General features: G+C 37.0%; 1 protein-coding gene and 1 pseudogene across 2 annotated transcripts in view; both read left to right on the top strand.

Moving 5' to 3' along the window:
* Positions 1–21,027, top strand: part of SCFD1 (sec1 family domain containing 1) — a 112,840-nt gene that overhangs the window by 68,170 nt on the left and 23,643 nt on the right. For both annotated transcript variants that reach the window (XM_043489820.1, XM_043489821.1), the window contains exons 16-19: positions 4,268–4,338; positions 7,197–7,276; positions 13,456–13,518; positions 15,361–15,436. In XM_043489820.1, coding sequence (XP_043345755.1) covers positions 4,268–4,338; positions 7,197–7,276; positions 13,456–13,518; positions 15,361–15,436 — 290 coding nt within the window. The remainder of the gene's footprint in view (positions 1–4,267; positions 4,339–7,196; positions 7,277–13,455; positions 13,519–15,360; positions 15,437–21,027) is intronic.
* On the top strand, positions 7,283–13,448 carry LOC122455046 (annotated as a pseudogene).

Raw genomic sequence — 21,027 nt, 5'->3', positions numbered from 1 at the left:
CTGTTGAGAAGTTTGTAGCATAGCAGTTCCTAAATTAGAAAAATTATTTGCATTTTATTTTATTGAACTTTGCTTTGAAGATATGTTTTATTAATGTATTAGTATATAAGCACTTTTTATATTCATTTGTTTAAAGTGATGCATTTGAAGCTCAATTTCTGCTGGCTTCAGCAAGATTTGAAGGTAAAACATTCAAACCAAGCATGACACATTCTGCTTTGGTTTAACCCTGTAGAGCTCCCTAAAAAGATGTATCAGTATCTAAAACTGAATTCTGTTCTAAATACTTTGGCAGTTCACTTCTAAAGAAACTCTGTAGACAGTCCCTTTATATTTATCTAAATATATGTTTGTTAGATTTTCTTTAAATAAGATATAACTATTTGTACTTGGATTATATAATCTAATCATTGTGTTCAACTACAATGATCATAAAGTCTGCACAGAGTTTTAGCTTCTAAAATTCTCTAAACTTTAGAGACTTGTTGATAATTTCAGAAGTTTTCAATTCAGATCTCAGCTGTTTTCAAAAATGAACAAAAATCATATAAGCTATTAACTTCTATTTTACATACAAGTTCTTCAGCTGATAATGGTTTTTGAGTTATTATTTTGGTTATGACTTTTAGATTTTATATCAAGTTGGAAGGTAATAAACAATTTTTTTGAAATGTTTGTAATTAAAGGGTTCTATTCATAAAAATTTCTGAGAATCCCTAGTATTGCTCACACTTATAAAAAGATAGATTTGTGGGGAGAACATAACATTTTGAAAGTATGTGTACTTTACAGTGAAAAAATATGTAACGTATATCTAAGTCCATCACTTCAGAGCTATTTCTTGTTATTTACAATCAGTTTTGAGTAAAGTTTAAGCAAAAAATATGCTGATTAAAAAATAATCAGAACCTTTTTCATTTCCCTTGCTTTCTCAAACCAATTCATTTTTAAAGACATTAAGTAGAGCAGAGCAAGGTAGACATTCATGCACAGTGGCAGTCTGGTATCACTTTTGTTCTTTTAGTCACTAAGTCATGTCCAAGTCTTGTGACCCCATGGACTGTAGCCCTCCAGGTTCCTCTGTCCTTTTAAGATTTCCTAGGCAAGGATATTAGAGTGGGTTGTTCTTTCCTTCTTCAAGTACCACTTTAGTCCAGAACAAGATGTCAGAACCCAAGCAGAATGAGAAGGCATCACAGATCAGGTAGAGGGAGGGTTGATAATCTAACTTGAGGTATCACAGTCCCACGTGAGGTGAGCAGGGTGTCCATATGTGGGAGCAGTTTAGTCCTGGAGTATGAGGGCCCTATCAGGTTAAGGAGGGTGACCCTGCAAAGGACAAACCAGGCATTGGCTCAGAGGGGGTGAGAAGTATAGCCAGGCATATGTGTGTGTCCATTGTAGGGAATCAGAACCAGAGTGGAGTGAGATGACATCTCTGCAGGCAAGCAGACAGTAGCAGAGTTAGGATATGTGTTACATACAGGGGACTGGTTAAATAAGTAAATATATCAGATAATATAATGGGAGCGAGGTTTCCCATTGTCAGAGATGAAAGTTACAAATATTAAAAGGAAGAAAACTAGAATGAAACCTGTAATATTGGAATTGGAGGTGCCGATGTGGACTTGGTATTTTCATTAAATGCTTGTCAAATAGAGAAGTAATTATAGATTTTATGTGTGTGTGTGTATTCAAATATATGCATTCCCTAGTTCTGCCACTTGAGCAGAATGAGGAGCAACAATTCTCCAGTAGTAAAACTTTTAGCTTCTATATTCCCTTTTCCACAAGGACTCATTGGCGAAATAAATGGTTGATTCTAGGGAGAGGAAGTACAAAGTAAGCCTGAAACATTGTGTTGTATCAGAAAGCAAGGAAAGTACTCAAAACATGATGAAATGTGCCAAAAAGAACCCAAAAGTCAGCTTGAAGAGGCCCCCCATGGCCAGATCATGACAGTACCAAAATAAATAGTGATGATAACAGATTATAACATACTGAATGAAATAAGAAGCCATGAGTCCATACAGATATAATTAATGAATAAACAGAAATTTTCCAGATTATTTACACAGTTTGAAAGTACCTCCCTACAAAATACTTATTACTTACAGAGGAAGAAAAATAACCTGACAGGGGAGAAGCCTGATAGGTGCCTTATTAGGTAAACACATTGAACATCAGCAGTAATGAGGCATCCTGAAATAGTGTACCACCAAAAGATTCATTACAACAAATACAGTATCACTTTTGTTGTATTCCTGTCAAAGATGTACAGCCTGACTCTAATCATGAGGAAATTCAGTCAAAAATTAATTGTGGAGTATTCTACTAAAAGGAAGGAAAATAATAGCCTATAATCCTTATCAAGGCCATGAAGTCAAGAAAGACTTGAGGAACTGTTTCATACAGAAGACAACTGTATGTAAGAGATGACAGCTCTTTGCAGTAACACGTGATTCTTTTTCCCATAAAGGATATTATAGAGACAGTAGTCGAAACTTGGAGTGACATCCAAGGATTAGGTGGTAATAGCGGACCAACACTAATTTTCTGATTTTGATATATTATTATATTCTGTTATTTTGAAGTTACTATATTGGAGAATGTCCTTAACATTTGGGAGTGGTGGGAAAGCAGTTCAACACCTTACTCTCAAATTTTCCAGGGAAGAAAAAGCTCTCTGAATTATACTTACAACTTTTCTCTGAAGTATCAGATTATTCAATGAGGAAACCCTGCCTTTGAAATAGCAGTTGCAGTAGAAACTTGGATGTGACAGGAGGATCCAGCCTTTAGCTGCAAGCTCCAGACTGGAGTACTCACAGTTGTAAAGGATACATTTTTCCAATTTCCATTTAGTTCCTCTGTGACTAATGTCATTATAAGCGTTGCATGCCCTCCAATTCTTAGCATCCTATGACTTAAAAACTTTAGCAGAGGCTTTTAGGACATTGACCCTATTGGAATTATAAAATACGTTTCTCCTTGTTGAAGAGTGGGAACTGTTCCTTCGCTAAGCAGAATAAGCACCCACTCTTAGAAAAGGCCATGCTGTATGCTGAGGATATTAAAAGCAACAGCAGGGACCCACAGGTCCCTAAAACTCTGAGGGAAGGAAACCTTTCTCTCATATCTTAGGAGCCCTTACCCCAAGAGCCTACAGCAAGCCACAGTCATCTTTCTTTCTTTGTCTTCTAACTGCTTTGTCATAGTTGCAGGAAGTGGAGCAGGGTAACTAAAGCCAACGCTTTCTGGCTGGAGCACCAAAAAGGGAAGGCCAAGGAAACTGGAAAGTACCGGGGAGGTTACAGAAGGAAGGAAGGAGCTCAGGAAAGCAACCCTATAAAGTTGTTAATGAATTCCTGGGCTTACCTCTGAGTTGTTCATGCCTAAATCTGATCCTACACAGCAGTTCCAAGGACTGAGAGGTGAGGGACAAGATGACCTCCAAATTCCTATACTGGCTGCTGGACAGTGGGACAGAGCCAAATAGCACTGCAGACGTTTTGAAAATAGAGTCCATGATAGAACCACAACTCACAGAGGCTGGTAGGAACTTTGACCTGAACCCAGACAGGCGAATTACCTGTTAAAACAAAAATACCAGCTTTCTCCTAGGATTTAAACAAGACCCTGCATCTTGTAACCTACCTCAGAATGTTTAAAATACAGTATCTATTTGTAAACATAAGAACTTAGGAGAGCCTGTCTTTCATCTTTATTACCAAGTCTTTGTCTTATTTAGGGAGTAAGGATAATTTGAAGATAAAAAAAATCAATGGGTCATCAGTCATTATGTTTTGAAAAAATTATTCTTGTTTTTATTCTATAGTGAAGTATAACAATTCTGAGTTCTTACATGTTGGGATACACTTTGAAGTGTATCCAAGTTGTCCTTATATAAGTATTGTTTAGCGCCCCCCCTTTTCATTTCAAAAGAGTACTGTTTTAGAATTACATGATTATCCTACCTATACCATTTTTTTCTTTTTGAGTTTATATCTGAAAAATTAATCTTCAACATTATAGACAGTTTGGAAGCTGGACTGCAGATGATAATCCTGTAATCCTATAGTATTTCATCTTTTTCCATATCTGTATTTTACATGGTTGTAATTTAGTGCCTATAACATTAAATCATTTGAATCAAGAAGCTTATTTTGTCACAGTTATGTATGCCTTGAGTTTATAGTGTTGACCATAATACATAACAGCTGGAATTGTGAAAGTCTTTTTTTCCTTATCTGTTTCCGCTTTGTAGCAGGAACTCCAGAAGATAAAATGAGGCTGTTTCTTATCTATTACATAAGTGCACAGCAAGCACCTTCTGAGGTATGTCCTCTGTGTTCAGTTACTGGGAGGAAAGGGGGATACTCACTTGTTTCAGAAATAGAAGTAAAAACGGCCAAAAGATCATTTCATTCCTTCCTTTAAAGGAAAACAGCTAGTTCTATTTACTGCTGAATTTTATAGCAGTATTTGTCACCAAGGGAATGATTTACTCATGAAATAATCTCACCACTTTTAAGTTGTTTGAACATGAACAGAATTCAGGTGACCAAAATTCTTATTTCTGGAAATAACTATTCTAGTAAGTTCCAAAAGTTATATAAATACTGTAATTTCATAAGATTAAACTTCAGATTCACATGTCATATGATTTGTATAAAAATAGCATTGAAATTTTGTACTTAAGTTAAAAAAAAAAGGGCTACTTTTATATTAGAATAAATTTCTAAGAATGATTGGAACATGATCAGTTTTCCTTTCTAGATGTTTTTTTTTTTCCCTCAGTGGAAGAGTAGATTGTGGGATATTTTGTTGTTTTCTTTTTCTTTAATGAGGCATCAACTGCTTTTGAGGGAAAAAAAAATTTTTAAGTGTGCCCAGGTAACTGACTTACTCTGAAGGAAAGCAGTGATTTTTGGTATTGTTGCTGCATTGGAGACCTGTTAACTGTTTCTAATATTAACTTGTATAATTTTACTAGATGAGCAACTAGCATAAGAACCTTGGGAAAGACACCTGGAATGATACAGCTGTTGTAAACTGCTTTCCTTTGCTGATAGCAATTATTTTTCTGATGTCTGGTAGATTGTGAGGCTTCTTTTTGTTTGACATGTTAAAACAGAAAAGTAAACCAGTATTTGCTTTAGGTCAGTTCTGCTTTATCCTAGGAATATGTCTCTTGACTTTTAATTTAGTTAGAAAGTTCAGTAGTTCCCCCCTTATCCAAGGGAGATATAATCCAAGACCCCCATTGGATGCCTGAAACCATGAATAGTACCAAATGCCCCTCACTACCATATATGCGGTTTTTTCCTATACATAACATACTGATGATAAAAGTTTAATTTATAAATTAGACATAGAGATTAACAAAAATGGCTAATAAAATAGAATAATTATAACAATATACCATAATAAAAAGTTATGTGAATGTGGACTCTCAAAATACAGTTATTATACTCATCCTTCTTATGTTGATGATGTCAGCTGATAAAAATGTCTGTGTGATGAGATGAAATGAGGTGAATGATGTAGGCATTGAGATGTATTATTAGACTACTATTACCTGACGTGAAGGAGAATCATCTGCTTCAGGTGACCCTGTATCATCACACTATGACGATGTTGATGGTTAGATGTCAGGAGCAGCGGATGTCACTGGTTGGGGCAGGACTGAGCAGGACAGCGTAAGATATCATCATGCTTTCCATACGAGGCACAATTTAAGGCTCATGAATTGTTTGTTTCTGGGAATTTCCATTCAGTATTTTCAGGCCTTAGTTGACCACAGGAGCTGGAACCTGGAAGGCAAAACTGCTGATGAGGGGTGACTACAGTGTAGGTTTCATTGTAGAAAGATCTCTGTCATTAATGGGGGTGTACCTATAGCTTAAGGGATTCTAATAGCCTATTTATAATATTTTCTTAGGAATATATGAAAGTGAAAATTGCTCAGTTGTGTCCAGCTCTTTGAGACCCTATGGCCTATATAGTCAATGGAATTCTCCAGGCCAGAATACAGGAGTAGGTAGCCATTCCCTTCTCCAGAATATCTTTCCAACCCAGGGATTGAACCCAGGTCTCCCACATTGCAGGCGGATTCTTTACCAGCTGAGCCACAGGGAAGCCCAAGAATACTGGAGTGGGTAGCCTATCCCTTCTCCAGCAGATCTTCCTGACCCAGGAATCAGACCAGGGTCTCCTGCATTTCAGGCAGATTCTTTACCAACTGAGCTATCGAATATATGATTTTATTTATTTTTGTTAAGAATTATGTCTTTTTATAAGTAATCATTATGAGGCTTGAGGCAAATTTTGACTATTGATGTCAGATTGAAAGTGTTGGTTGCTCACTTGTGTCTGACTCTGCAACCTCATGGACTGTAACCCACCAGGCTCCTCTGTCCATGGAATTCTCCAGGCAGGAATACTGGAGTGGGTAGCCATTCCCATCTCCAGGGACTCTTCCCAACCCAGGGATCAAACCCGGGTCTCCTGCATTGCTTGCAGATTCTTGACCATCTGAGCCACCAGGAAAGCTCACTCTCAGATTAATAGCTCCCAGAATATGAAGTAGTGAGCATCTCTGATTGATGGTGAGCTTAAAAGTTTCTTTTTCTTAGAAAATTTTTACAATGGAGTTGCTCTGAAAGCTCCCATGACATAAATTCAACTGCACTTTACTCATTAGGAAATAAAAGACTAAGAAAGAGAACTATTTAACTATTTAAAAAGTGTAGATCACCTGCTGTTCAGTTAATAACTTTGAACATTTACAGTGAATATGAGATGAGACCACCTGATTCTGCAGTGATTCCCCTTAAGTCAGCATCACTCCTTTCATGTTTCCAGTTTTGAAATATTCTTGATCAATCCAGATCTTTCATTTAATGCTTATTCCAAGGACAATCTATGTCGACAGTGGAAGAAAAACTGACTCTGTTGGGCTTGCTGAGGGATGACAAAACACCATACTGTTTAGGTGATTTGGGAGCCTGTCAAAGGTAATTTTCATTGTATGTGATTTTTGTCTTGGTTACTCATTTGGGTGCTCCCTTAAGGTACCACTTCACTTACTTAGGTGCTCATGCCATTAGTCTAACTTTTTGATTAATTAGATGACTACAAACAAAATGATCTCTTTCATGAAAGTAAAGATTTTTGTCATATTCTTATTTCAGGCTGATTTGGAGCAGTACAAAAAAGCTTTAACTGACGCAGGATGCAACCTTAATCCCTTACAATATATCAAACAGTGGAAGTAAGTTTTGTTTTATTCTTAAGTTCCTATCATTTAAGAAAGTACAGTGGAAGTCAAGTTCAAAAAAAACTGGAAATGTCACCAAGAAAATTTAACAGTGCCTTAGTATTTTTTGTTGTTGTTCAATGGCATAAATATTTCTTTATCTCCCCCACTCTTTCCACAACTTTATATAAAGTAGTGCTGCCTTTCTTTCCTAGACATTTTTGTTTTCCTATATTTTTTTCACTTGTGTGAGATGGAAAAGTCAAAGACTGAAATGTTTTGGGTCAAATGTCTCTAAAACATTTTAAACATGTTTTAATTTCACTAGTAATCAGAAATGCAGATTAATATAATGCTAAGATTTAGAAAATGTGCCAAGGATCCAGGAAAATTGATGCATTTATACTCCACTATTAGAAATATAAGTTGTCAAAATTTTGCTCACTGGTATAAAAAATATTTTTAAAAGGAATAGCTTTGACCTAGCTTTCTCCTAAGAATTAATCCCAAAGAAGAAACTGGAGTTATAAAATCTTAGAAGCAGTTATAATAATCAAATTTTGAAAATCAACCTGATTATCAAGGAATAGGGTTGAAATTATATCATTTCTACAAGGAAATGAGTCATTATAAATCATGTTGTGGGTTTATTCAGCAGAGGGGGGTGAAGAGGGGTGCTCGGAAGCGGCCCTCGGCTCCCTCCCCTGGAGGCACAGAGGGCTGGGGCCTTGGTGAATGGCTTTCTTGCTGGTCACTTGTGGAATGATTAGACCCACTCCTGGAGGGTCTGGGAGAGGGTCTGGCTCCCATCCCTGAGTTCCCAGGGACCCTGCTGCTTGCCCAGGCCTTGGGCATGAGTGTGATTCTCTCCCTGCCTCCATCCTGTCACCCCCTGGGGGTTTCGATTCAGGATTTGTTCCTAGTGCCCAAGACTTTAATAAGAAACTTAAAGAGGCTGATGCTTACCTACAGATCTTGATAGAACAGTTGAAGCTTTTTGATGACAAACTTCAAAACTGCTTCAAACTTCAAAGATGGTGAACAGAGAAAGAAAATTGAAACCCTCAAAGAGACAACAAATAACGTGACAGAATCAATTAAACACTGCATTGTGTTGCTGCAGATTGCTAAAGACCAGTATATTGCAGAGAATCATGCAGATAGAATTATAAGCACTATTAATCCTGTGGATGCAATAGTCCCTTGGAACCTGTGATCAACACAGTGCCTTCCCAGACTGTCTTACTCCAGAACCAACTCAGAGGTTCTGTAAGTCAGAGCAGCATCCCTCTTCTCTCCCAGTTGGATCTGTATTAGCAACCTTGGGACGTTATCAGACTCCAACACCAAATAGTATATAGGCAGTGGCCACTAACCACCTAGTAGCAGTCTGACTTATCCAAGCCATGTCAGCCTGTCTCAAAACAAAGTCCCAGAGTTCTCTTACTCTAGCAATGAAGATGAATTCTGTGATACAGATGAATTCCATCAGAGTGGCTCATCCCCAAAACACTTAATAGATTCCTCTGGATCTGCCTCAGTCTTCACACACAGCTGCTCGGGAGATAGTCTAAAGTGCCCAGATATCATAGAATCTCCCACGTCCAATGGAACAAGTGATGCTGACCTTTTTGATTCACATGATGATAGAGATGGCGAAGGGGAGGCAGGGTCAGTGGAAGAGCACAAGAGCGTTATCATGCATCTGTTGTCACAGGTTAGATTTGGAATGGATCTTACAAAGGTTGTTCTTCCAACATTTATTCTTGAAAAAAGATCTCTTTTAGAAATGTATGCATACTTTTTTACATATCCGGACCTGTTTGTGAGTATTAGTGACCAGAAGGATGCCAAAGACTGAATGGTTCAGGTTGTGAAATGGTATCTCTCAACCTTTCATGCAGGAAGGAAAGGATCAGTTACCAAAAAGCCATACAACCCCATTTTGGGTGAAATCTTTCAGTGTCAGTGCACATTACCAAATGATACCGAAGAGAATGCAGAGCTAGTTTCAGAAGGACCAGTTCCCTGGGTTTCCAAGAATAGTGTAACATTTGTGGCTGAGCAGGTTTCTCATCATCCACCCATTTCAGCCTTTTATGCTGAGTGTTTTATTAAGAAGATACAATTCCGTGCTCATATCTGGACCAAATCAAAATTCCTCGGGATGTCAATCGGGGTGCACAACATAGGGCAGGGCTGTGTCTCATGTCTAGAGCATGATGAACATTACATTCTCACATTCCCCAATGGTTACGGCAGGTCTGTCCTCACAGTGCTCTGGGTGGAACTAGGCGGAGAAAGCAATATTAATTGTTCCAAAACTGGCTATAGTGCAAATATCATCTTCCACACTAAACCTTTCTGTGGGGCCAAGAAGCACAGAATTACCCCCGAGATTTTTTCTCCAAATGACAAGAAGTCTTTCTGCTCAATTGAAGGGGAATGGAATGGTGTAATGTATGCAAAATACTCAACAGGGGGAAATATAGTTTTTATAGATACCAAGAAGTTGCCTATAATGAAGAAAGTGACGAAGCTGGAAGATCAGAATGAATACGAATCCCGCTGCCTTTGGAAAGATGTCACTTTCAACTTAAATCAGAGACATTGAAGCAGCGGTGAAGCCAGGTATAGACTTGAAGAAGGACAAAGAGCAGAAGCCCAAGAAAGGAAGGAAAAGGAAATTCAATGGGAGACAAGGTTGTTTCATGAAGATGGAGAATGGTGGGTTTATGATGAATTAGGTTGGGAAACACAAGTTTGCTCCTGGTTCCAGGGCAGGAAGCATAATTAAGCAGCAGTCTTCCTTTGGGAGAACCTATTCACTCCCTTCTTATTGCAGTGGTTCCTATCTCAGAGATAGTGGACTTTCTGATGCAGATGAACAATTAAAGCAAGCAAAGCTTCTCTTTTTCCTGTCTGACAGTTATAGTGTTGATTTTGGTCTTGAGAAAAACTTCAGGTTTTGAAAACAAGATGTCTGCTCTTTTTCCAAATCCCATGGTATAAATCCCAGTCTTAAATTCTGCATTCTAGTACTGCTGTTGAGATGTACAACATTTGTTTCCTAGTTCATATTTCCTAGTTCATATAATCTTGGGTTCTGTATACACATACATCTAATATAGCTAGTGCCATATTTTTCATAAATACTCCATTTACTGTAAATATCAGTTCCTCTGAGTTGTTTTAGAAAATTTAGCACAATGTATTAAAATCACATGTTAGGAAATTTCATGGTCTCACCTAAAATAACTTTTATTTTGGAATTGAACTATTATTGTATCTAACTCTGCCACAGTTTAATTATACTCAATGCTTTTAAGGCTTCATAAAGTAATTTTCCAACAACCACAAAAAAATCATGTTGTGGAAGACTAGTTCAGTGACCATCGGGAAATGGCCATGTATGTTATGAAGTGAAAATATAGTTTACTATTCAGTGATTTGTTTGATAAATAACTTCCTTTGTCTCAGTGACTAGGGACTCTTCTAAGCATTAAGAATATAATAGTGAACATGCTAGGGAAGGCCTTGGCTTTCATTGAATTTACATTTGTGTTGAACAGTATGTCAGCAAATAAGCAAATGAATGAGCGGAGTTGTGTTAAACCATATTCACCATATTAAGTGATATAAAGAAAATAAAACTAAGTGATAAGATCTTAATTTGTTGGGGGTAATAGCAAAAATTTGTTGAGATCAGGGAAAGCCTCTGGGTAGGCAGCCCTTGAGCCAAACTTGGATGACACATTTTATGGTGTAATCCTCTCAAACCTTTCCATTTATCTGCATGCATGTGTGTGTGTGTGTGTGTGTGTGTGTGTATAGATATACACATATATACCTATAAAGCATAACTAAAATGACATTCACTTAAATGCTAATAGTGGGTAAATCCAAGTAGTAGAATTTTTTTTTTACCTTTTGAGTTCTTTATTTTTCAAATTTTCTTCAGTAATGCCTTTAAATTATTTCTTAAAATAATTATTTTTTTAAGAGTAGGGGATTGAATATGCTTTTTGACCTCAACTGTATAAAAAAATATGCATAGTATGAGACGCATACCAAATTGTTAACAGCAGATATGTCTGAGTTGTGAGTTTACGAGTGCTTTTTATTATCTATACTTTTATTTTTTTCAAGTTTTGCTTTTATTTCGTTGTGTTCTTATAAGAAAAAAAGTAGACAACAAACCTCAGTTTAACAGAAGGAACTGGAAACCATCCTTTCCGATTTTTATAACATATACACTTAACACATTTGGCTGTGTCATATGTGTCATTGTGTTTTACATTATGACTTATGTGGAACTCCCTAATCAAACATTTGATGTTAAAAGAATGAAGACAATCTTGGGCATCATTTTACATGGTTATAAAATACACAATTTCTGATTTGCAACATTTGTCTTTCTCATGATAAGGGTTATACCAGTTTATTGAAGAATATTTTCGAAAACTCAGAAAGGTATAAAGAAAATAAAAATTTACCTGTAATCTCCCTATTCAAAGTCTACAAGTAACCTTTAGTGTTTACCCTTTAAAAATATTACATAGTTTTCAATCAGGAAGTCATTGTTACAGATGCAGTTTGTATTGTAGTTTTCCATTAACTTTCATCATGCCAGTTTTTCATTGTCTTAAACAGACCCTGGAACAACCTGGGGGTTAGGGATGCCAACCCTCCACACAGTTAAAAATCAAAGTATTACTTAACAATGGACTGGCCCTCAGTATCCCTGGTTCCTCATTTGAGGATTCAACCAACCACAGATATGTAGTACTGCAGTATGTATTTATTGACAACAACATAAGTGGACCTGCACAGTTCCAAGACCATGTGGCTTAAGGATCAGCTATAGTCTGCAATGGTTGCATTTAGTATTTGCTTGATATTCAGCCATATAAATGTAATAATCTTTATTTAACCCTTTATTGCTTAGAGATAACATTATTTATATTTAGATATTGTTGTTTCTAGTGAAAAGTAAATTTTTGTTAAAGGCAGAAATTCCAGTCTGCTGCTGAAAACCATTGATTCACATCCTCCTTTCTGAACAAAATTGTGACTTTTGTGTTTGGAATTTCTCTAATGGTATCAGCAAATTTTGTCCAGATTGAAATAGTGTATTTTTAGTGTTTCATCTTCAAATCTTAATGATTTCCATTCTTTTTTTTACTCTCATAAGATCTTCTTGTATTTAGATAATTTTTTTTCCATTGACTAAAGCATTGGAAATGATTAGGAATTATAAAAGAATACTGATTTGCATAAAAAATATTTATGGCATGCTGTTGTTAAAACATTAAAGAATAGTATGTACAGTATGATACTGATTTTGTTTTGAAATCATATATGTTGTATATATGTATGTTGAAAGATTAGAAAAATATATGCTAAAATCTTAACAGTGTTTACTTGTAAGTGGTGGAGGTCTTCTAGGAGCATTCTGTTTTCTGAATTCTCTATAGTGAACATATTCCTAGAAGGAAAATATTTTTTTAAATGCGGCTAAGTGCCATATTTTTGCCCAGCCTTCAGAAATTCTATAGCTAAAAACATTCTGTACATTTAGAAAGATCTGAAAATAAATGACTGTATGCAGTTCAATATAAAAGTGTATATGTAACTAAAAGGAAAAATCACTGAGTAGCAGAATTAGAATAGTGTTAAAGAAGGTGATTTTGAGCTGAATCTTAAAAGGAAATGTACAGTTTTTATTGGAGAATACAGTGAATCTGTATCCCCAAAGGACAGGACAGCATGAGTCAAGGCATGTTTCTGGGAATGTGGGAATATGGAATGTGGAGAACAGTAAAGAGATTAATCAGTATATGATTGTTCTTTTAAAACAGAAAGTTTTTATCTCATGTTAATGATCCTTAAGTTTGTGGAACTAATAATGAATTAGTGGTTTTTAAAGAATTTCAGTGTTTTGGTAACAATTGCTCTGTACTTGAACATTATTTTACATGGTTACTGATTATGTAATCAATGTTTGTATAATTATTTGTGCTAATTGTACTGAAACATTGTATTAGTTGAAAAATTATTTCTTTCAGAAACTGCATAGTAAATCTTGATTCGTTAGTAAATTTTTTAATGCCTAGTTAGTAAATATTTTAATGCTGTGATACTAATGTTAGCTCAGCTAATCAGCTTTTAAATACAGCTTTCTTATTTCATAGGGCTTTTGCCAAGATGGCTTCAGCTCCCACCAGCTATGGCAACACCACCACTAAGCCAATGGGGTAAGTATTTTTAATAATTCTGATTGAATAAGTCTAGTACTCCAGCCATAATTGGACTTTTATGCCTTGAAAACAGTGTGACATTTCGTGTGCAGAAAGTTTTCGTTGTGATATAGAACAAATGTCAGCATGCTTTTTGGCTTCCTTAGGTAGGTTAAATTCTAATTTTAAAATGTAAATTAATGTATTGTACATGGTAGGGCTTTGTATGCTTCCTTATTAAGACATTATGTTTTTCATTTTCAGAAGATACATGAATTTCTATCAGTGTTGATAATACAGACATCCAAGACCTAGCTTCTAGATGGAACTAGGCATACTGCTAAATGATAGAGAGGAAGTACTCAGGGCTGGGTGTGACTTCTGACCCCCAAAAAATCCTGTACAGTATGTGTGATTTTCAAAGGAGCTGAACAAAGTGATTTTAACTGCTCTTTTCAGTACTACACTGACTTCAAATTCCTAGCTTATTTTTTGGAGCTTAGAACAGAAGCATGAAACTGAAGGAAAACAGGTTTACCCTAGCCCCACTCTGAGCTGCCAATTTTAATGAAACAATTTCCAGAAAACAAAAGCACTTGGCCTAAGGCGAGAACATGTAAGCGCTTGGCAAAATGAATCCAGCTGGCCTCACCTTCAGACAGCGCTGTGCGGGTTACCACTCTTTACTCCCTCAGAGTTACCTGGTACCTGGGAATCACCTCAGAACTAGTCAGTCCAACAGAGATTATGTTTTCTTGTTTCTGTTAAAGAAATGATTTCCACCCTGCCCATCTCTTCATTTCAGAGGGGAAGAGGACAGGATAGGGAAAATGAAAATATATTTGGAAAACTACTTCCATGTATTTAATAAAATAGGCTTTCCAGTTTTCTGTCCTAAAACCTTACTGAATCTTAAAAGCCTATTAGATTTCTTATGGACTTTGTAGTTGAGGATTTTAATAAAATGTGTTATAAGAAAATCTTGGATGATTTGAAGGCCTTCCCTAGCCTAATATCAAAATGCAAGATTTCCATTCTGTCCCACAAAATACCCTTTGATTCCACATAAAAGACTTTTTGAACCACAAATAGAAAACCAATATGGTAAGTCATTTGTGTTATTTTTGTTGGTAAAATACAGACACTGGATGTTCTTACTGAGTTGAGGTAAAATTCATCAAGCATTTTGTGCTTCACATTTTTATATGATAGATTTTGTGTATGGGGCAGCTGAGTGTACAGTGCAGGACTAGATCTAGCAGCTATGATACAGAGAATATTGTAATTTCTGACCTATTCAGAAACTCCCAGACATACATGTTTTCAAAATGTCAGTGTGTTTTGAACTCCTAAAGTGAGTCATTCTTAGTTACTGTCTTTGTTAAATTGAATATAGTTGATTTACAATGTTGTGTTAATTTTTGCTGTACAGCAAAGTGATTCAGTTATGCATGTATATACTTTTTTTAATATTCCGGATTACTATCTTTAATACATTGTTTTAACATTAAGACAGTCGGGAAATTGAAGGAATTCTCTTTAGCTAATAATTTGCCTAAATATTGATATGTAGCTAAGGCTTAGCAATTAAAATGTTCATTTTGAGGATAGCACTCTCGTTTTACATCTTACTGATATTGACTAGTGAGAATATTTTATTACTGTTTTATTGTTAAATAAATTTGTGGCAGTGATATCCATGGAAGTTAGACATTCTCAGGTCACTTCTGTTCAATGAAAGCAAAGGTGGTAGCACAGTGAGCTTCATCAGCATGTTTTGGGTGATCAGACACGTCTTTCATCTGCAGTTAATCACAGAGATGATTTGTACTGAGTGCAATGCTCTTCTTTTGCACCTAGTCTCTTGTCACGAGTCATGAATACAGGATCACAGTTTGTGATGGAAGGAGTGAAGAACCTGGTATTGAAACAGCAAGTAAGTACAGCTGTTAGAAAATACACGGGTAACTTTTGAATATAAATGTTAACAGGTTGGTTGCTTAGCTAGAGCAGCTTCTAGATGTATTCAAGGACAAAATTAGGAATAAAATGAAGTCTAGGGGGTCCTTTACTGGTATTTTCAAGAATATGAGAGTATTTTACATATATAATTCAGACTCTATAATTTTAGGCTTTTTTAAAAAATTTGTTCTTACTACATTAATGACATTTTGATTTGCTTTATCAGGTTTGTGAAAATATGTTAACTGAAAAACATTGCACTTAATCTTAAAATAATGAGCTGTTACATAAATGCATATCATTTAAGTTTTAACATATATTAGAATATTAAGTTAATAGTCTAAAGGCCTGTGTAAATTAAAAGTATTTTAAATAGAATTTATGTTTGGGAATAATGCAACTATAGCTTGATTTCACATTTCATTTTGGAATAATAGTTTAAACGTAAGACTTTTAATGGTGTTTGTATTTCTGTTGTTTTTCTGTTATTCTAATATATAGATATTTCTTCTTCAGAGTGATCATTAATTGCTTTGGCTTCTTTTTCAACCTAAACTTGTTTTTAACTTTTTGTTACGGAAATTTTCAAATACACATTAGTATGTCAGGCTTTCCTGAACCCTTCACCAAGCTTCAGTACTCAACATGGTGCCATTCTTGTTTCATCTTCCCCACTCAGATTTTTTTGTTTGTTTTTAGGGATATTTTAAGGCAAATCTGAGACATAATATTTCACACATAGATACCTCAGTTTGTGGTGAGAAGGATTTTAAAGGTCAATTAAGAAAAGAAATAGAGTATCAGTTATTCAGATCTGAATATTGTTTACTTGTTTTCAGAATAAACTAGATCTTTGGTTCTCTGAAGTTCTTCCACACGTTTTATCTTTCTTACTATATTTGCCTGTGGTATTTTGTATTGATGTTATTTATATTTTCTTTTTTTCCCGCTTTTATTGAGATACAGTTGACATAAATCGTTTTTGTTTTGCTTTTTAAATTTGTTTTTGTCTGTGCTGGGTCTTCATAGCCACATGCAAACTTTCTCTAGTTGTAGTACATGGGCTTCTCATTGAGGTGGCTTCTCTTGTCGAGCATGGGATGGGCTCTAAGGCATGTGGACTTCAGTAGTTGCAACAGTCAGGCTTTAGAGCGCGGATTCAGACTACTAGAAAGACTATAGCCTTGACTGTATGGACCTTTGTCGAAAAAGTGATGTCTCCACTTTTTAACACACTGTCTAGGTTTGTCATCGCTTTCCTTCCAAAAAGCAATCATCTTCTAATTTCATGGCTGCAGTCACCATCCCCAGTGATTTTAGAGGCACACAGGCTTATTAGTTGCCCCGGAGCATGTGGGAGCTCAGTTCCAAACCAGGGGATCAAACCCATATCCCCTGCATTGGCAGGCAGATTCTTAATCACTGGACCATGAGGGAAGCCCCAACATGGATTGTTTTACTTCTTGATGGCAAGAAATTTTTTTTCCCCTATCTTTGAATTTTCCATAGCAGTGTGCCTTAAGTAAGTATTCAATTTTTGTCTGAATAAGTAAATAACATTGTATTGTAAAAACCTGTAGTGTTAATGAACAGTGAAAAATCTTAATTTTTTAAGATTAAATTAAAAGGCTGATTACTTCTTAACTTTCCTTCAGAGACATTCCAGATTGCATTGCTTTCTAAGTACTTGGGAACACTTTGTAGCTTAATTATCCCTCTTGGGAATTATTTTCAGTCCTTCCCCTCTGTGTGTCTTCTGGTAAGAGGCCACTACTGAATACTTAATCCACTTTCTAACTGGTTCACAGTACTTCCGTGATTCAGTTTATCTTTATTCTCTTGGACTGCTAAAGGTGCAAAGGCATAAAAACAGGGGGTTGGACACATTAGTGACTAACATACTGTACTTACAGTTGAACCTGCTGCTAAGTTGAACCTAGCACTTGTTAAAAAAGAAGTTACTCATGACAGTTGTTAAAGTACAGTAAGGCAGACTTTATTCAGGGGGACCACTGTGAAAGACCAACATTGGGACCACTGCAGTGGGGTTTTGAAATCTGGGAAAGAGATTGGGCTTAACTCCAAATACATCAGGGAAAAGTGGGAAATTAGAGCTCAGTAGCAGGGTGTAGGTATCGGTGGATGGAAAATTACTAAGAGAAAATATCAGGGCTAAAGGAAGATTCTGGCTAAACCAACCTAATGAGATTCTTGATGAAGGCAGGCTAATGTAATTGGACATCTCCTGAGTGGTGGTAAAAGGTGAGGAAACTGACAAGATATCAAGGATGGGAAGATACCGAGGAGATGTGGGTTCTGGCTATAAACTGACTTAGCAGATTTCTTTCTAAAAGTGGATAATGCAAAGATGGATACAGATGTCCAAAAGTCAAGGCCCAGTTGAAAAAGAGTTTGAAGAGCCTCATAAAAGAGTAGAGTCTTGTCTAGGAGAGAATCTCGTCATGCCACTCTGCTTATCAGCTATGGACAGAATGATTTTATATGTGAGACAGGAGGAACCACTAGTTTCTAAGATTATGTCTGACTTTTGTCAGACACACTGGCCATTGTATGAGTTTGTTGTTGTTCGGTTGCCAGGTTGTGTCCTGCTCTTTGCCACCTCACGGACTGGAGCACACCAGGGTTCCCTGCCCCTCATCATCTCCTGGAGTTTGCCCAAGTTCATGTCCATTGAATAGGTGATGCCATCCAACCATCTCAATCTCTGTCACTGTCTTCTTCTGCCTGAAATCTTTCCCAGCATCAGGGTCTTTTCCAGTGTCAGCTGTTTGCATCGGGTGGCCAAAGTATTGGAGCTTCAGCTTCACCATCACTTCCAAAGAGTATTCAGGGATGATTTCCTTTAAGATTGACTGGTTTGATCTCCTTACTTTCAGAGGGACTCTTTTTTTTTTTTTTAAATTAAACTTCAGAGGGACTCTTAAGAGAGTTTTCCAGCTCCACGGTTCAAAAGGATCAATTCTTCGGTGCTCTGCCTTCTTTATTGTCCAGCTCTCACATCCGTACATGACTACTAGAAAGACTATAGCCTTGACTATATGGACCTTTGTCGAAAAAGTGATGTCTCCACTTTTTAACACACTGTCTAGGTTTGTCATCGCTTTCCTTCCAAAAAGCAATCATCTTCTAATTTCATGGCTGCAGTCACCATCCCCAGTGATTTTAGAGCCCAAGAAGAGGAAATCTGTCACTGCTTCCACCTTTTCCCCTTGTTTGCTGTGAAGTTTTGGGGCCAGATGCCATGATCTTAGTTTTTGTAATATTTTTTTTTAATTTATTTATTCTTAATTGAAGGATAATTGCTTTGCAGTATTGTTGTGTTGTGTTGTGTACTATTGTGTTGGTTTCTACCAAACATCAATATGAATCAATACTCATGTCCCCTCCCACTTGAACATCTCTCCCACCTCCCACCCCGTTCTGCCCCTCTAGGTTGTTACCAAGTTGGGTTTGAGTTCCCTGAGTCATACAGTAAATTCCCATTGGCTATCTTGTAATACTGAGTTTTAAACATGCTTTTCCACTCTCCTCCTTCACCCTCATCAAGAGGCTCTTTAGTTCCTCTTCACTTTCTGCCATTAGAGTGACACATATCTGAGGTTGTTGATATTTCTCCTGCCAATCTTGATTCCAGCTTGTAACTCATCCAGCCTGGCATTTCTCATGATGTGCTCAGCATATAAGTTAAATAAACAGGATGACGATAAACAGCCTTGTCATACTCCTTTTTCAACCCTTAACCGGTCAGTTGTTCCATACAGAGCTGTAACTACTGCTTCTTAACCTGCACACAGGTTTCTCAAGAGACAGGTAAGATAGTCTGCTATTCCCCTCGCAGTGGAAACAGTGGCTGACTTTATTTTGGGGGGTTCCAAAATCACTGCAGATGGTGATTGCAGCCATGAAATTAAAAGACACTTACTTCTTGGAAAGAAAGTTATGACCAACCTAGACAGCACATTAAAAAGCAGAGACATTACTTTGCCAACAAAGGTCTGTCTAGTCAAGGCTATGGTTTTTCCAGGAGTCATGTATGGATGTGAGAGTTGGACTATAAAGAAAGCTGAGCACCGAAGAATTGATGCTTTTGAACTGTGGTGTTGGAGAAGACTCTTGAGAGTCCGTTGGACTGCAAGGAGATCCAGCCAGTCCATCCTAAAGGAGATCAGTACTGAATATTCATTGGAAGGACTGATGTTGAAGCTGAAACTGCAATACTTTGGCCACCTAATGCGAAGAACTAACTCATTTGAAAAGACCCTGATGCTGGGAAAGGTTGAAGCCAGGAGAAGGGGACAACAGAGGATGAGATGGTTGGATGGCATCACTGAGTCAATGGACATGAGTTTGGGTAAACTCTGGGAGTTGGTGATGGACAGGGAGGCCTGGTGTGCTGTGGTCCATGGGGTTGCAAAGAGTCAGACACAACTGAGCAACTGAACTGAACTAAACTGAAGAGTTTTCCACCGTTTGTTAGATCCACACAGTCCAAGGCTTTAGCGTAGTCAATTTCTGGAATTCTCTTGCTTTCTCTGTGATCCAGCAGATGTTGGCTATATGATTTCTAATTCCTCTGCCTTTTCTAAACCCAGCTTGAACATCTGGATGTTCTCAGTTCACGTACTGCTGAAGCCTAGCTTGAAGGATTTTGAGCGTAACCTTACTAACATGGGAAGTAAGGGCAATTGTCTAGTGGTTTGAGCATTCTTCAGTGCTGCCCTTCTTGGGAATTGGGATGAGGATTGACCTTTTCCAGTTTTGTGGCCACTGCTGGGTTTTCTAAATTTGCTGACATAATGTGTACAGCACTTTAATGGCATCATCTTTTAGGATTTAAATAGCTCTGCTGGAATTCTGTCACTTCCACTAGCTTTATTGGCAGCAGTGCTTCTTAAGGCCCACTTGACTTCACACTCCAGGATGTTTGGCTTTGAGTGAGAGACTACACCACTGTGGTTACCTGGGTTATTAAGACTTTTTTTGGTATAGTTCTTCTTTCCATCTCTTCTTAATCTCTTCTGCTTCTGTTAGGTCTTTACCATTTCTGTCCTTTCTTTGTCCCATCTTTAGATGGAATGTTCCTTTGATATTTCCAGTTTTCTTGAAGAGATCTCTATTCTTTTCCATTCTGTTGTTATTGTCTATATCTTCTCAGTGTTCACTGAAGAAGGCCTTCTCTTGTTTCTCCTTGCTATTCTCTGAAACTGCATTTAGTTGGGTGTACCTTTCCCTTTCTCCCTTGCTTTTCACTTCTGTTCTTTCCTCAGCTATTTGTAAAACCTCCTCAGACAACCACTTCGCCTTCTCATATTTCTTTTCTTTGGGATGGTTTTGTTCGCTGCCTGCTATGCAGTAGTACAGACCTTTGTCCATAGTTCTTCAGGCACTCTCTTTACTAGACCTAATCCCTTGAATCTCTTTGTCACCGCCACTGCATATTCATAGGGGATTTGATTTAAGTTGTACCTGACTGTCCTAGTGGTTTTGCCCACTTTCTTTAGTTTAAGCCTGAATTTTGCTATAAGGAGGTGATGATCTGAGCCA

Source organism: Cervus canadensis, chromosome 17, assembly GCF_019320065.1.
Source record: "Cervus canadensis isolate Bull #8, Minnesota chromosome 17, ASM1932006v1, whole genome shotgun sequence".
Taxonomy (NCBI): Eukaryota; Metazoa; Chordata; class Mammalia; order Artiodactyla; family Cervidae; genus Cervus; species Cervus canadensis.
The sequence above is the reverse complement of the archived record's forward strand: the minus strand, read 5'-3'. Positions and strand labels throughout refer to the sequence as shown.